The sequence below is a fragment of the Aplysia californica genome, unplaced genomic scaffold (assembly GCF_000002075.1).
Source record: "Aplysia californica isolate F4 #8 unplaced genomic scaffold, AplCal3.0 scaffold00266, whole genome shotgun sequence".
Classification (NCBI taxonomy): Eukaryota; Metazoa; Mollusca; class Gastropoda; order Aplysiida; family Aplysiidae; genus Aplysia; species Aplysia californica.
The window spans coordinates 944,267-960,111 of record NW_004797536.1 but is presented as its reverse complement, the minus strand read 5'-3'; the positions used below and the strand labels follow the sequence as shown (position 1 = coordinate 960,111).

At 39.4% G+C, this 15,845-nt stretch overlaps 1 protein-coding gene across 1 annotated transcript; it reads right to left on the bottom strand.

Annotated features, from left to right (window-relative positions):
* Positions 1 to 4,866: 4,866 nt before the first annotated feature.
* On the bottom strand, positions 4,867 to 15,829 carry LOC101854094 (NFU1 iron-sulfur cluster scaffold homolog, mitochondrial). The gene is made up of 8 exons (XM_005100972.3): positions 15,725 to 15,829; positions 11,825 to 11,982; positions 11,039 to 11,174; positions 10,694 to 10,760; positions 9,314 to 9,428; positions 8,293 to 8,396; positions 6,102 to 6,236; positions 4,867 to 5,330 (listed from the first exon to the last, which is right to left on the bottom strand). The coding sequence occupies exons 1-8, from the start codon at positions 15,793 to 15,795 to the stop codon at positions 5,256 to 5,258; spliced, it is 861 nt and encodes a 286-aa protein (XP_005101029.1). The 5' UTR covers positions 15,796 to 15,829; the 3' UTR covers positions 4,867 to 5,255.
* Between the last annotated feature and the right edge of the window lie 16 nt (positions 15,830 to 15,845).

Below are 15,845 nucleotides of genomic sequence, written 5' to 3'. Positions count from 1 at the left end.
CATTGATTGTCTCTTGTCACTATGTCCTATATATGTTTCTGTCATTATGTCCTGTATATATGTAGTATGTAGCATTGATTTTCTCTCTTGTCACTATGTCCTCTTATGTTTTTTCCTTATGTCCTGTATATATGTGGTACGTGTAAGTAGCATTGATTGTCTCTTGTTACTATGTCCTCTATGTTTCTGTCTGTCATTATGTCCTGTATATATGTAGTATGTAGCATTGATTGTCTCTTGTTACTATGTCCTCTATGTTTCTGTCTGTCATTATGTCCTATATGTAGTATGTAGCATTGTCTCTTGTCGCTATGTCCTCTATGTTTCTGTCTGTCATTATGTCCTGTATATATGTAGTATGTAGCATTGATTGTCTCTTGTCACTAAGTCCTATATATGTTTCTGTCGTTATGTCCTGTGTATATATCTGCCGTCGTAAGGGAAAACGACGAATGGTCCTGCGCAGGTAGCGAGGCAAATTTTTCAGGAGAGACAAAAACTTGTTTCACTTTATAACTCTTCTATTTTCCACTCTTTTAAGCTGTAATTCACCAGATATCTGATTGAGATGTTCCTAAAGTAGTTTCTAAAGTTTGAATGGTTTAGGTTAAAAAGTAGCAAAGTTATTCGACATTCGTCGTTCTCCCTTACACTGCGCACCCACAGGTGAGCCTTGCGATGTACGCGAAAACGACGAATGGTACAGTTCGTCGTTCTCCCTTACACTCGTGAACGTTTATGGGCGTAGGCGATCGTCAGCTTTGACGCATTATTGACAGTAATGACTGTGTACTGGTTACTACAAATAAAAATAAGACTTATACAAACTAGCTATTATGCGTATAAAGTTAGGTGTTTGTTATATCCCAACTGTAACTCGGTAAACGTCCTTCGTTTCCCTTCCTCGCTTGGTTAAACTACACAGTCAGTGTACAAATCAGATGTGCACACATTTTCAGCAGCTTGATTTAAAACTGTCTCATTCGGAACCAAAGTTTGGTTTCCATGATATCTCTTTACTGTATTCTCTTCAGAAGCGAGTTTTACTTTTATTTTCGCTAATTGCAAATGTTTCCCTGCACGACCTAAGGGATCAACAATTTTACAATGTCAATAATACGATCAGATCATTGCAAAGTCAAACTTTCAAGTAAGAATGTAACAATCTGACAAGACTGTATCACACACGCTTTCGGGAGAGGTAATGGGACGCTTTGTATTTAATAAAGGATTCAGTTGATCGGATCGGAAAACATACCGCAAAGTAAAATTCGACTGGAACGGTTTGAATCTGCAAGACATTATTATACTCGATCGTATCGTCCATCAAGTCATAAAAAATCGTAAAGCAAGACTAAGTGTCGCCACAATATCTCCACTTTTTAAGTTCGACAAAGAAATTTACTCTCATAACGCAGTGTCATTAATTGCTTGGTAATTCTATAATGATGTCGACCAGAGACACGTGCTGGACAAATTGCGGCACTATAAGCATCGTTGGGATTTGGGATGTCAAATGACTGGAAAGCAAAGTAACATGACGTTAGTCTGTGAACATCTGGCGGGCACTAATATGCAGTGCTAATAAATTTATCCCTAAATACTGTTTTGACCGTCCCATCCCCACCCCTTTCCCCCTGTTCCCATCCGTTTTCCCCTCTCTCCCACCTGCTCTTGTCAATTCACACCATCAGCATAGGCCTAATACGTGAAGACAGACAGAAAGACACACTAAGAGATACATTCTTATAAACCATAGACGGTACTCCGGGGGAGGGGGTGGTGGTGTGTTTGTTTGCTAAAAAAGCCTAATATGTTTGTACTGACGCAACAGTGACCAATTGTCATTCGTCGCCCATGCCGAATTTGCCCAACGGCAGAGACCAGGGGACAACGCCGAACGAGCAGTGATCCTTGACCGATCGACCATTCGTCGTTCTCCCTTACACTGAGCTCTGGCTCGGAGCTCGCCAGTGTAAGGGAAAACGACGAACTCTCAATTACGCAACAACGAATTAAGATATGACTAAAATTTTTACACCATCAGATGCAAAATTAAATACTCTATGAAATATGTAAAAATACAAAAATCGAAAAATTTTGACCATTCGTCGTTTTCCCTTACGACGGCAGATATGTAGTACATGTATGTAGCGTTGATTGTCTCTTGTTGCTATGTCTTATATGTTTCTGTCACTATGTGCTGAATATCAATGTAACATGACCGTTTTTGTCGCTATGTCCTATATGTTACTGTCACTATGTGCTATATGTAGCATAACTGTTTCTGTTGCTTTGACTTTGTTTCTGCCGCCATTATTGTCCTAAATTGTAGCATATTGTTTCTATATTGTTTCTGTGGTCACCACATTATTCATATTGTGAGAATGCACAAACCCGTGCCTTATCGAGAAATCATTCCAGAGTGTGCACGGCTGTGTCCGCCCTACAGAGATATTTACAGATAAGTGTATATAAACAAATAGATAGATATCTACATGTATCACAACCCCCACCCCAATTCCCCCTTTTTTAAATTCAACAAAAACAAGCTAAGGAGAGTTGTCAAGTGCAATGTTGAGACTCTGGCTGGTCAGTGACACACTATCTGTGCCTGCAGAGACAACACAAAGACTACACGTGTTGGTTTGACACACTATGTGAGCCTACGGAGACCACACAAAGACTACACGTGTTGGTTTGACACACTATGTGTGTGCGGAAACTACACAGACCACACACATTGGTGGTAGAATCTCTCTTGTGATGTCATCAGTTTTCTTTCTGTCAATTCATCTACACGCTAGATCTTGTGCTTTTTATTTTCACCTTCATTATGAGGTGTTTGTTATGCTGGTAACACTTTCGCATTTTATGTATAAAAATCTTTAAAATATATGTTTTATCAAGAATGTTCAGATATGATATTTTTCAGATTCTTATGTCTAGTGACAAACATATATATGCACGATGCTGAACATGACAAGAACATGTTGTAGAATTCAGTTTTTATTTAAGAAAATAATTGCCCCTATATTATAATTATAAGGAGAGAAATTCTTCCTTCCATTTGCTTCTCATCCATTCCCAATCATCAATGCTGGAAAAATTGTCAATAAATTAGATACGTTTTTTGAAGTCAAATCTTTTGGATTGTTCTCCTGTTATTTGTCTTGTCTGCTAGCTGTTAGACTTTATTATCTGTATTGGCATCATGAATATGTACAGACATCATTTATATTATCATTGCCCTTGTCTTAAGACTGGCTTCACCCATTGCGAGGTTATCACGACTAAAGTTGCGATGCCGTGACTGTTCCTCCGAGGTTATCGAGAACACGGGCACTTGAGACCTGATTTTGTGTATGGAATCATCAGAAATGGTTTAAACTAAGTTAAACTCTTTTCAAGGAAGATTTTCCGAGCATTCACTGCCCCAAACAAGAATCTAGACCCAGAATTGGAATAGAAAACGAAGTCTAGGAATTTGTTTACATCAGTTACTGAGGCAGTAATCAAAATCAAATGTGAAATAGCTGCAATTATGAATGTTTGCAACCTGTTCAACGCATTTTATGGGGATAGTAGTGATTCAAGAGGAAACAGACTGCATTTCAAAGCAAAAAGTGTGAGGTATGGTATATATATTATATATAGCCCTGTCTGTGTTCCTGGCTGCTTAATTGAACTGTATCACCCACACTACAACTAGGGGAAATTTGACACTACAACTTCAGGACTAACACACAGGCAAAGACTGTTTTGAAAATTTTTATGTTGTGTTTTTTTTTCACTCAGTTTCCAGTTCAATGATGTTTAGTTCCTATTTCTTTCATGAAAAATAAGGAAGCTATAAGCATTTTTCTTGACCCATCCTAATTTTCATGAAGTTTTCAAATTAATTCGCCTCCGGGGGACCAGACAGGGCAAATTAATTTGCCTCTAGAAGGGTTGAGACAAATTGTTACGTGTAACCACAAAATTGTAATAAAATTGGATGATGGAGAAGAGAAAAGGTTGAGAAATCAAGTGGTGCCTGATATGTTTGTGATCAAGGTCAGATTCGGGAGGAATGAGTTGGAATGCAAAATCCCTTTGAAATTTGATGCTGTGTTAGATTAAACGTAGCGTGCAAATTTTTAAAAATAATTGCCATAGCTAAAACAGACTTCAGTTTTGAAATCAGCGTATCTAAAGAGGCAAAGCGTTTTTTCATGAACCTGACTTGATGCGATATTTAAACCTTAGTGAACGTTTTTGTAGTTTATTTCGATTGATAACTAAGTTATCTATCATCATGGTCACCTTGTGTGTTGCGAATCTGATTTGAAAGCTTCGACCTAAATACTGCACATTCACTGAACAGTCAGTGAGCAATATGGTGACACTGGAGCAAAGATATGTACTGTATATACAGGAGGCGTCGCATAAATAAACAATAAGCTTCACATATATACAACAGGCTCGCGTAGGTATACAACGGGCATGATATCATGGCACTGAAAGGAAATATGCCATGCATTGGAAATCTGGTGTGAGCTTTGAGCTATTGGTACTACCTGGCTACATGTCAACATATTTTGGTTCACAATAGAATTGAACCTGCACATGTCTTTTTGGTTTAGTATGTGTTTTACGGCACTTGCAACACAATACAGTCATATAAGTGCTGAAGAGAGTAACAAAAGCAAAAAAGGAGGAGGAAAGGTAAGGATGATAGATGTTTGATAAGAAAAAAAAGGGCAAACCACACCAGAGCATCCACCAACTACCCATCTACAAATCTGAAGCATTCTTCTTACACAATCAACAAAAGTCCTGCCAGACGAACACACGCTGACAAAATGACGGAAATAAACACAGCAGTGTAGCTGACAAGATTTTTTATTTTTTCCCCTTTTCTTCACAGACATTCTTTTCATCTTGAGTATATCAAACAAAATTATACATAACTGAACATGTACATATATATTTACAAATCTAAGAGCGCAGGTTTCTCAGAGGCAGGCCTAAAACATTTTTATTGACCAAAGTACTCGAAGCTTAGGGAAGGGAGGACAAAGATAAATTAAGGAACATCATCGCCGTCGCAAGAACAACTCTGGGCTTGGTTTGAGCCTGCGACCCAGGGTGAGTACAAAACTTTGCTAGTGAACTTCTGGTTTTAACGTGTGGAGAACTTGTTCTTCTTGAGACTGCACCGCGTCCTCTTCATCCAGGGAACAACACGACAAGTCGGAGCAGACGCCCAAAGCTCAAGACTTCTTGGACAGCTGGTCCTCCAGTTTGCGGAATTCTTCATTGGACAACGCCTCCACCTCATCAACCACCTACGAAATAAATACGGCAAGAAATAATCAGTTTGTATATGTGATCTAAACTTAGAAGCTCATTTTCTTAAAATGATATCTTTACACCCTACCTCACAAAAAGTACAATATCTAAAAAAACTAATTGAGATACCTCAAAAATTAAAAAAACCCACTGTGTTCTGTACTGAATCTCCTTTGTGGTTCAGCCCTTAACTTGTTCAAAATGGTCAAAATCCGACTTTTGGTACCTTTCTTCAGGCAAACACACATGTGGTATCCATTATATCAGTTCTTCTCAAATCCAATCTCCTGTGTGCAAGTTGCATACGTTAAAGATCCCTTGGCAGTCCAAAATCGATTAGTGTAGGATACCGCCACCCGTGCAAAATTCAAAATTTCCTACCAACTAAAAATGTTTGGTGTGTCCAATGCACTAATATGACCATATGCAGTTGCAAGCGCAGTAAACCCCCCCCAAAAAAAAAATCAAATAAAAAATATCCAGTCATTTCTCCCAAAATCTCCTCACCTGCCTCCCCTCCAACAGACATCCTCAAACCAACTTTTCTGTTAGTCACATTGTACACACACACCCACCCACCCACAAACATACACCCACACAAACACAGACATACACACACAAACACAGACATACACACACACAAACACAGACATACACACACAAACACCCACATAAACACAGACATACACACATAAACACCCACAAACACAGACATACACCCACAAACACCCACACACACAGACAAACACACACACGTGACACTGTACCTGCTCCACCCCCTCCACCTCGGGGATGTAGAACTGCAGCATGTTCTGGACGCCATGCTTCAAGGTCACCACCGAGCTGGGACAGCTGCTGCACGAGCCCTGCATCTTGAGCCGAACAATGCCATCTTGGAAACCCTGGACACAAAGTTATGATAATGAAAACAATAATAATAATAAAGAGTATTTATGCTGCACATTTCCATTTTCTAAAAAATGCTCAATGTGCATTACATTAATATCACATTTAAAAAAGTTAAAAGGACGTGTGTATGTACAACATAATATTATGTATAAATGTATATGTATAAAAACTTTTCTTTGAGAAAAAAAGTCACACAGTGAGCCTGGCAATGCATTCACTAAAAAAGACTTCAGGTAATAATGATAATAATAATAATGCATTGATGTGTGTGTGCCTAAAGAAAGGTACAAAAAGTCAGATTTTGACCATTTTGAATTAAGGGTAGCACCTTATAGAAAATTCATAGCTGAACAAAGTGGTTTTTGAATTTTCGAGATATCTCAAATACTGGTAGTTTTTGAGATATTGCACATTTTGTGCAGTAGGGGTGTAAAGACCTAATTTTGAGAAAATTAGCTTTTAAGTTTATGACACTTACAAACTTAAAAAAAACAATGATTCAATTGTTTCTAATGTATTTTTTTCATGGAAAATTCATTTCCAACTTGGCATTCAGTTTACATCAATATCATGATTAGAATTCAATGGTAAAACATAGTGGGGAAGAGAAAATGTGCTTCAAGAATAGATTTTAACACTTTCTAAAAGCAGTTTTCGTTATATCTTTAAAAAATACCATAGTCTCAAAATTATTCAAAATAAAATATTTAGAAGTCAAATCAATGAAAACCTTTTTTTAACACATTGTTAAAAAATGGTGGAACTATCGTTTTTTTATGGAAACACATTTTGGTCAAAAAAGTGATTTCAGCCTGTAGCTCAAAATTCTCCCCAATACAGCTCTAGATGATTTACATTACATAAATTCATCTCAACACAAGACATATTTGAATGAACATGCTTACATACATACGCTTTTTAGATTAACACTATTGAGAATTCATAGCAGGAACAGAAAAGTGTGCAGACAAGGAATAACGTCAAGAGGCAAGCCCAGGATAGAGAAAGGTGGAAAGTGACTGTTGATGGCCTTTACCCTAATGCAGGGTGAGAAAGGCAACGATGATGATGAATGTGTATTGATTAAACTATCACAGCACAATTGATGACGATATGTGTCACAATACGGTGGAATCAGCAGCTCATCAATATTAGGGCCCAACGAGTAACTGGCATCACCATTAAGCTTGTTCATTTGTCTTCCTTTTGAGGGAAAAATACTTCTCAATCTTGAATAGAAATCCTAAAATAGCAATTGAAGGCGGTGGGGGTCGCCTAGTGTGAGAGGTAAAATTAGTGAGAAAACGACTGCCATAGTATGGTAACTTCGCGAGTCCTTGGAAACAGCAAATTCACATTTTCTGTACCTTTGACTAACTCTTTTGAGTAAAATTCCCCCACGAATGTGTTTTAAAATAAAAATAAAAAGCATTGAACTCCAAATAAAAAAATTCAATAAAAATTGCTCAGCAGGTGAAAAAATGTCGGTTTCTTCCATACCATTATTTTGATGAGCTCCTGATTTCACTACAATGAAACAGCACATAATATATGCACATCACATTATGAACATAGAAGTACTATGAATAAGAAGAATGAAGGATTAACGGTCTAGATGGCATTTCATAAGATAAGTTTTTAAATGAATTTTAAATTTGGCCTCTGACTTTGAATCCCGCAAACATTGCGGGAGAGAGCTCCAGACAGATGGAGCTAGATGAGAAAAGGACCTCCGACTGAGTTTTTGACTTCTCATCCTAGGTGCTCTCATAAGAGACTGATCTCCCGATCTTAGAGATCTTGGTGGAACTACATTTAAGTGCTGTTGTTTAAATATGAGGGAGCTTTATTGTTAGAACATTTATGGCAAAGGACATCGATACTGTAGAAATTCTGGTTGGGAGCCAATGGAGTTTTATAAAAATACTGATGATATGGCTGTTTTTCCTCCTTTTAGACATGATTCTTGCACCTTGGTTTTAAACGTGCCATATCAGTAGTTCACTGATGTCCCCAGAAATGACACAGACAAAAAGGGCAATATCTCACAATGTAAATGATGTCCCCTCCATCTTCCTGAACCGTTGGTCTGATGCGTGTATCCAACAGCTCCTTAATGAGGGCCACCGTCTCATCGTCATCATCGTCAATCACTGGAAAACATGACACACACATTTCACATATCCATGCACACATACATTTCACATCTGGACATACACATTTCACATGTCAAAACACACCTGAACACACACACACACTTCACAAGTCAACACATACACACACTTCATATGACCATTGCAAGTATGGTATTTCCCATTGAACCATCACAGTGACAGAGCTCCAAATACGCACACACAACTGAAGCCATCACTTTAGTTTAATTTAATTTTAGTAAGAGTTTTACAGACATTGCAACACAGTTAGGTCATATAAGTGCCAAAGATTAGAGGTGTTACAAGAGAGTAACTAACACAAAAAAGGACAAAAGATATTTGATAAGAAAGAAGGAGCAAATCACACCAAAGCAACCACAAACAATCCACATTATCATTTCATGAAATTGGATGAACTGAGAAAAGCGCTGTAAGTGAGATTTGAAAAAAATCACTTGAAATTTGAGCATTGGACTCAAGCGTAAAGATAGCTGGTCATTTTAGAAAGATCAGGGGTTGCAGAGAGTGGCACAAATATTGCTATCTTGAGAAATCCCTAGTACTCTCTAATTACAAAATACAACGTAAATGACATATGACTTTTGCGTTAAAACCACAGACACCATGAGGCTCAGAACTGGTTAATAGTGGTCAGTCCTTTAGAGGACATTTCCTACACCAGGCGTCCACAAAGATGGAGACAGGTGCTTATTTTAGGGACGTGTACACACAGGGTCAAAGAGGTCAAGCTGGCCTTGAAATGACTTAACTTGTCTTTCCGACTCCATTTTAAACCCCTAATCCCACGTAACCCATTGCCCCCCCCTCCCTCACACCATTATCCCTTTACCCCACCACTCCCCATCCCTCCCTTTATCTGTTCTCCCCCCCCACCCCCCCAAAAACACACTCTTTACCAGTATCACCCGCAGGTTTCTCGTCGGTCAGCACAGGAAGGCCACTGGCGAAAAAATCCATGATCACAGCAAAAATCTCGGGTTTGAGGAGCGCCCAGTCTGAGTCATCATCCGCCTGAGGATATTTCCACAATAATCAACAGATCATCAGCAAATAAAATACAAACATTCACTTCAATGAAAGAAAAGCACTAGAGTGTCAGAGGGGTGGTGCTACTGACGGAAGTGTCTTAAGGCCATTCCCAAAGGGGGGACATTAACCAGTTCTTATGCACAGTAGAATTGTAAATGGGCCGATTCATCGATGTCATGCTCATAACTGTGCCTGAACCTGCAACAGGGAACTGCTGCTTTTCCTTTCCTAATCTTTACTATCGTCACTTTTCCTCTACTTCTTTTGTATGTTTGTCACACTCTTGTGACTTGCTATTTCCGGGGTGCCTTGATAGTCGAAGCAGACTTTACGCTGTTGAAGCTAGAGAGGTGAGCAAAGTAAGTCTGATTCCCTGTAAAGACTTCTCTTTAGACATCCACCCCTTAACGCTCATATGACCGTATGCAGTTACGAGCGCCAAAAAACCTCTACCAAAACAAAAAGTGTGAGATGTACAGTTTTGCCAACACAACACTGGAGACATACAACACAGAGACTGACATAGACAGTACATTAAGGTTACATTCCTTCAACGACTCACAGAGCCCAAAATTTGACCCTTTTCACTCTCAGTGTCCATTACAGGTTGAGCTGAGCCTATCATAAAAATAGACAATAAACACAAACAATAATAAACACAAATGTATTAATAATTACACAACATCTAAAATTGACCCCAAAATAAGGCTAGCCACAGACAGTGCTCATCAGGTCATCATCAACATTACTTGTCATCAGAGGACAACAGGACTATGAGGTGGAAGAGACTGGCTTGTGTACTCTAGTTCCACGTTTGGCACTACAAATCCTCACCCGCTTAAATGGGCGGTAAAACACAGACTCTTCTGGAAACATGATACAAGTTATATCAAACAAATTACTTTCAGTGCTTTCACAGCAAAAACTTCTTCCCATTCAGGGCATTGAAAAATATCCCCTCCCCAAAAATCTATTCGACACTCTTCAAAACTTACTTTTTGTAATTGTCCCTTCCCAAAAATCTTTTTATCCAACCACTCGGTGGGTGTTTGGCGGGGGTGCTCTGGTGTGGTTTGCTTCTTCTTTCCTATGAAACATTTATCGTTATTATCTCCCCTTCTTTTTTTAAATGTTTGTTACTCTCTTGTAACACCTCTAATCTTCTGACGCTCATATGACCTCATGCAGTTGCGAGCGCTGTAAAACCTCTACTAAAACTAAAACTAATCCAACCACCCTGGACTTACTTTTGTTACTGTAACAGAATCTTTTGCAAAGAAAACACCTCGGACACCGTCAATGCGGAACAGCATTCTGTAGGAGAAAAGGAAGGAAAGATCAGTTACCAAACTAGGCCACCACACAACATTGTAAAGACATAAAACAATTCCTGGTCGCATCAAACTTTAGTTACACCGGTAATCTGGCCCATGCCATTTAGGTTACAGTATTGACATGCAGGTACTTACAATAATGAGGAATTGTCCCAAAAAGCTTTTACTACAACTACAAAGCATGACTTTTATTAAGGATAGAAACAACCAACACACAACTGTAATGAACATGAAAAAGTTTCATCAAACTCTTCTCACTTTGCTAGAGGAGAACAGTGGGCCGACTGGGGGTTGGGGAAGTCGAAGGTTCCACTCTCCAAAACTTCCACACCAGGCAGAAACTTGAGACTGTTAGGGTTGGGAGTATCTTGGGTCTGGATGAACATTGAACGTGCTGGGAGAAACACATAGGGAGATCCAGATTAAGTTCCAACCAACATCCCCTTCCTTGTCGACAAAATGAACCATGCATGCATACATTTTAGGAACACATTAACCAAACAGAAAATGAAACAAATCATACTGAACATTTATGCATACACACTGAATACCTATATGTGACAATAAAACTTTGTCCAACGTTTTTAATGATTTTTGTTTGAATTGCTTTTAAATTATTCTCATTCCTTTTAGCTGTCTCAAATCCAAGTGAAAAACACCAAAGACTTTCAAGATTAACTTTCAGTCGTTATTTTAGAAACATGTGCCAAGTACAACAAAACCTAAATTTATGAGTGTTCATTGAAATGGTAAAATTTGAGTCAGAGACTAATTTTTTTTTAAAGTCACTGAGATTTTCAACAAGGAGAGACATCTTACATTTTAACTAGACTGCAATTTATCTCAATTAAAGGGAAAAAAACCTTTTTATGTTAAAGGAGAAGCCATTCTCAATTTACAGTAGTCCACTGTAGTGTACATGTGTATGTCATCCACTTCCTAAAGTTTTTGAGCGTTCAAAGTGACTATGAACACTTTTTGACTGGAATGGGAAGCCTGGACTCCACGATAGAGAAATAGAGTAGTCTCAAGGGTGGCACTCACCTTGTATCAAAATCTGTGGGACTGAGATTCTCCGCAACAGCTTATTGTCCAGCTGCTTCTGCTTGAGCCAGGTGACGTAAGAACGACTTGGTTTTGTTGGCTGGTTTGAGTGTGCACCAGTGTACCCTGAGGCTGATGGCCCCAAAATGGCCACATGTCTGAATAAATTATAAATCCGACTTTCATGATTTTATGCACACACAAGTAATTGGGACATCTCTAGAGAAGAGGTTTTATCAAAGCTGAGAAGTGGATAATATGGTTGCTTATAGAAGCCTGTTGCCATAAAAAAAAGACTAAAAAAGACAAAAAAGACCAGTGAACAATAGAGGGAGAGAAGAAAAATATAAGGAAGTACCACGGAAATCAACTGCTTACTTCCTCCGACAATACTGTCGATACAACGGCTCACATTTTGATGAAAACCTATATAAATAAATATATGAAAATCTGAAGAAATAAAATTGATCTTAATTAATTCTAAACCCTGATTTTGCTGCTAAAACACTGTGATGTGACTATGTTCGAGTTGTGACATAGTGAATAGTGACTTAAAAGTTCGTGAGAGTAAGACAGTAGTAAGACTAAGATTAAGACCAGGTTCACCAGTACACCAACTGAACTATATTTTTTACTAGATCAACAGCCAAGAAACTGGTCATTTCATCACACCCAAATTATGTGTGACGAAATGACCTCGCTAGTCTCTCCAAAATTATGCTAGTAGGATTTTGGAGGACCAGCGTCAGCAGTCTTTATTCTAAATCATCAATTCAAGCATGTAATCGTTGAGCCGTGCCTTCTCGTTTTAAAGTAAATTAACCGTAAAACTACCCCCCACCCCTTTCACCAAAAAACCCCCCCAACTCAACAAAACTTACCCAGTTATGAATGGTGTGTGTATCTGATCAGGTTGGCATGACCACTCGCACACCCCTCCCCCTTCCACACACCACCCAACCCCACCCCACACATGCGACTTAACGTAGAACAACGCAAACTTTTTTTTAGGTAAGGCGGCCATCTTGTTTGACGTCAGACCGGGATACCCCTCCGATCACATGACTACATCTAAATACAGCCCACCGCATGGTACCAAAGATGGAAGTGTCTATTTAAATATCAAGCTCAATCTACCTTTCGCTGGTGGTGGAAGTTCTGATGGCCAAATGGACAGCGTGTCTGAGTTTGAAGTCATACAGTTATTTTATAAGCGTGGGAACGAATCCCCATCCCACAAGATTTTTTTCTCTCTCTTCTACTCCTTCCAACTGACCAACAGTAATTTTCCTCATAAATTATAATTTGTTGCTTTGTAGGTTTTTTTTTTTGGGGGGGGGGGGGGGGGGAAGAATCCTTCGGCGTCTTTACGGCAGTTTTCATGCGCTTAAATTGTCTTTGCGTTTACCGTGTTTCAATTTCAAGCATCAGCGTTCTTACTGTTCTGAGCATCAACGATCTAAGCGATCTTCGATCATGTCCAAGTACCGGAATTCCAAAATGTTATTAACATACCAGAAACCTTGTAACTTTTAACCAATTAGAGCATGGCTGATGGGCTGCAGTTAGCCGCAAGTGTGAAGATTTAACGTGGGAAACACATCGATATGGATAATACATCAAGCCACTGACCCAACATGTCGTTCCACGCGGTATCTCCAAAGATCGTGCAGTAGAGAATCTTTAAATCAAATTGGTATCTCCACAGCCTTCTAAAAATAGTCACTGGCTATCCCAGGATGTGAAGACATCACAATACTAAAATAAGCAGCCAATCAGGCAGGTGCGTCATTCTATGTTTAGCCATATATGCATGTCAACCCCACTCCCCAAAAATAGTGATTTGCGATTGTCATGACAATGTTTGTCTGATGTGCGAAGCAATGACTGTCTCCATTCAAACTTGTGGATTTGGGGTGTGATGAGATGACTGTGACATCTTGATCGCACCGGTGTGATGAAATGACTGGTCACCTAACACATGCAATTAAATGTAGAACGACGCAAACTAATTTTAGGTAAGGCGGCCATTTTGTTTGACGTGAGACCAGGATACCCCTCCGATCACGTGACTACATCTAAATATATATATAGCCAACTGCAAGGCACCAAAGAAGATAGTGTCCTATGCATTGTATTCAGGCTTTATATACCTCTCGCTGTTGGAAGTTCTGATGGTCGAATGGACAGCGTTATAATGCGTTTGAAATCATGCAATTATTTTATGAGCGTGGGATCGAATCCGGGTCCCGGAAGTTTGTTTTTTTCTTTTTTCTAGAACACTTCTCCTCCTCCCGACTGACTAACAGTTTGTCCCATAAATTATAATTTGTTGCTTTGTAGTTTTTAAAAATGTATTAGTGATGAAGCATGCAGGAGGGGGAGGGGGGTAGATCTAATCCTCCAGCATCTTTACGGCAGTTTTTGTGCGGTTTATTGTCTTTGCGTTTACCGTGTTTCAATTTCAAGCATCAGCGTTCTTAATCTTACTGTGTTCTGAGCATCAACAATCAAGATCTAAGCTATCTTCCATCATGTCCAAGTACTAGGAATTCCTAAATGTTATTAACCTACCGAACACACGTCATTCCATGAGGTACCTCCACAGCCTTCTTAAAATAGTCTGTGGGTATCCCAGGAAGTGATGACATCACATTACTAAAATTAGCAGCCAATCAGGAAGATGCGCCGTTCTACGTTTAACGGCATGTTCATCCAACAGCCCAATTGCACTTACAAACCTAAAAACTGTACTCCCCCCCCCCCCTCGACTCATCAAGGGATGACACCTCCATGGGCTAATTTAATATAATGAATAAGGCCACCTCTATTCTCACCCGGAGTGAGAATAGTGCAGGCGAGTCTTGTGGCTATTCTCACCCGCTGCACGTTCACCAAATTTTGCGTTCACCTTAAACCACAGAATTCTACACTGTGATAACAGAAAAATTGTAGAATTCTGTGCCGTGAACAAACCTTCCATTACAACTGTAGCCTACTAAAAGCGTACAATTTTGTCTGTGGGCAGTGGAGAGAGAGAGAGAAAGAGAGAGAGGAGTAGCGCGAGAATTTCCGGGCAAAACAAAATGGCGACCTGCGTAGTTCGGCTCGATTCGAAAAGTTAAATAGCCATAGCATCTTTGTAGACAACCAAATTAATTAAATTAGACTGTATTTTAAGTTCATCATATTTTAACTTTGTTTTGGTCAAGCAATTTGATCGTCCACACCGATAGACAGTATTCAGAAAGAGACAGAGAGAGAGAGAAGAAGGGAGGAGTTGATCTTCCGAGAACTTCCGGGCGGGTGAGGATAGCCACTTTCTGAATATAATAATGGCCTCGTAATTATAATATAAAACGGGGTGCCCATATTGCCATTGAGGGATCAGGTCAGGAAGATCGCCTGCCTCGTCACCTGAAAACAAACGCTTTTATTTTTGAGTTTGGGCCGATGAGTCGGGCGCGATCGCCCAGAATCTAGATCTAGACTTGCCACAATAGTACTGTCGATAGCCACTTTGTTTGTAGTTTGTGCCCTGCCTCAATCTGGCTACTGGCTAGCGAACTACCCCAACTCAACCCGATTCCCCAAATGGGCACCCCATATAAATCTACGACTAAGACTGGCTACGGCACTAGATATATAGATCTAGACTCTATCACTGATCATTGATAATTGACCAGTGACAAGAAATTTCTCAAGTGACGAGTCGAGAGTCGATAGATTACATCAGGCATCAGGTAAAGAGTTAAAAATTTTCTACTTTCACTTTCATCTCTCAACAGATTAGAATTACAATCAAACCTGATATCATGCCTAACGACCTGAATCTAAAATATAAAAGATCTGACCAAAATAAATCACGTTCATTTCATGAACTTCTACGCCGGGTCTCACCTGTTTGAGGACAGTTGGAGGGTAGAAAAACGACGCAGATGAAACTGACAAATCCCCCGTACTCCAGCCATTTTGACTTCTGCACTGCGGAACAGTTGTATGAACGAAAAAAACCAAGGTC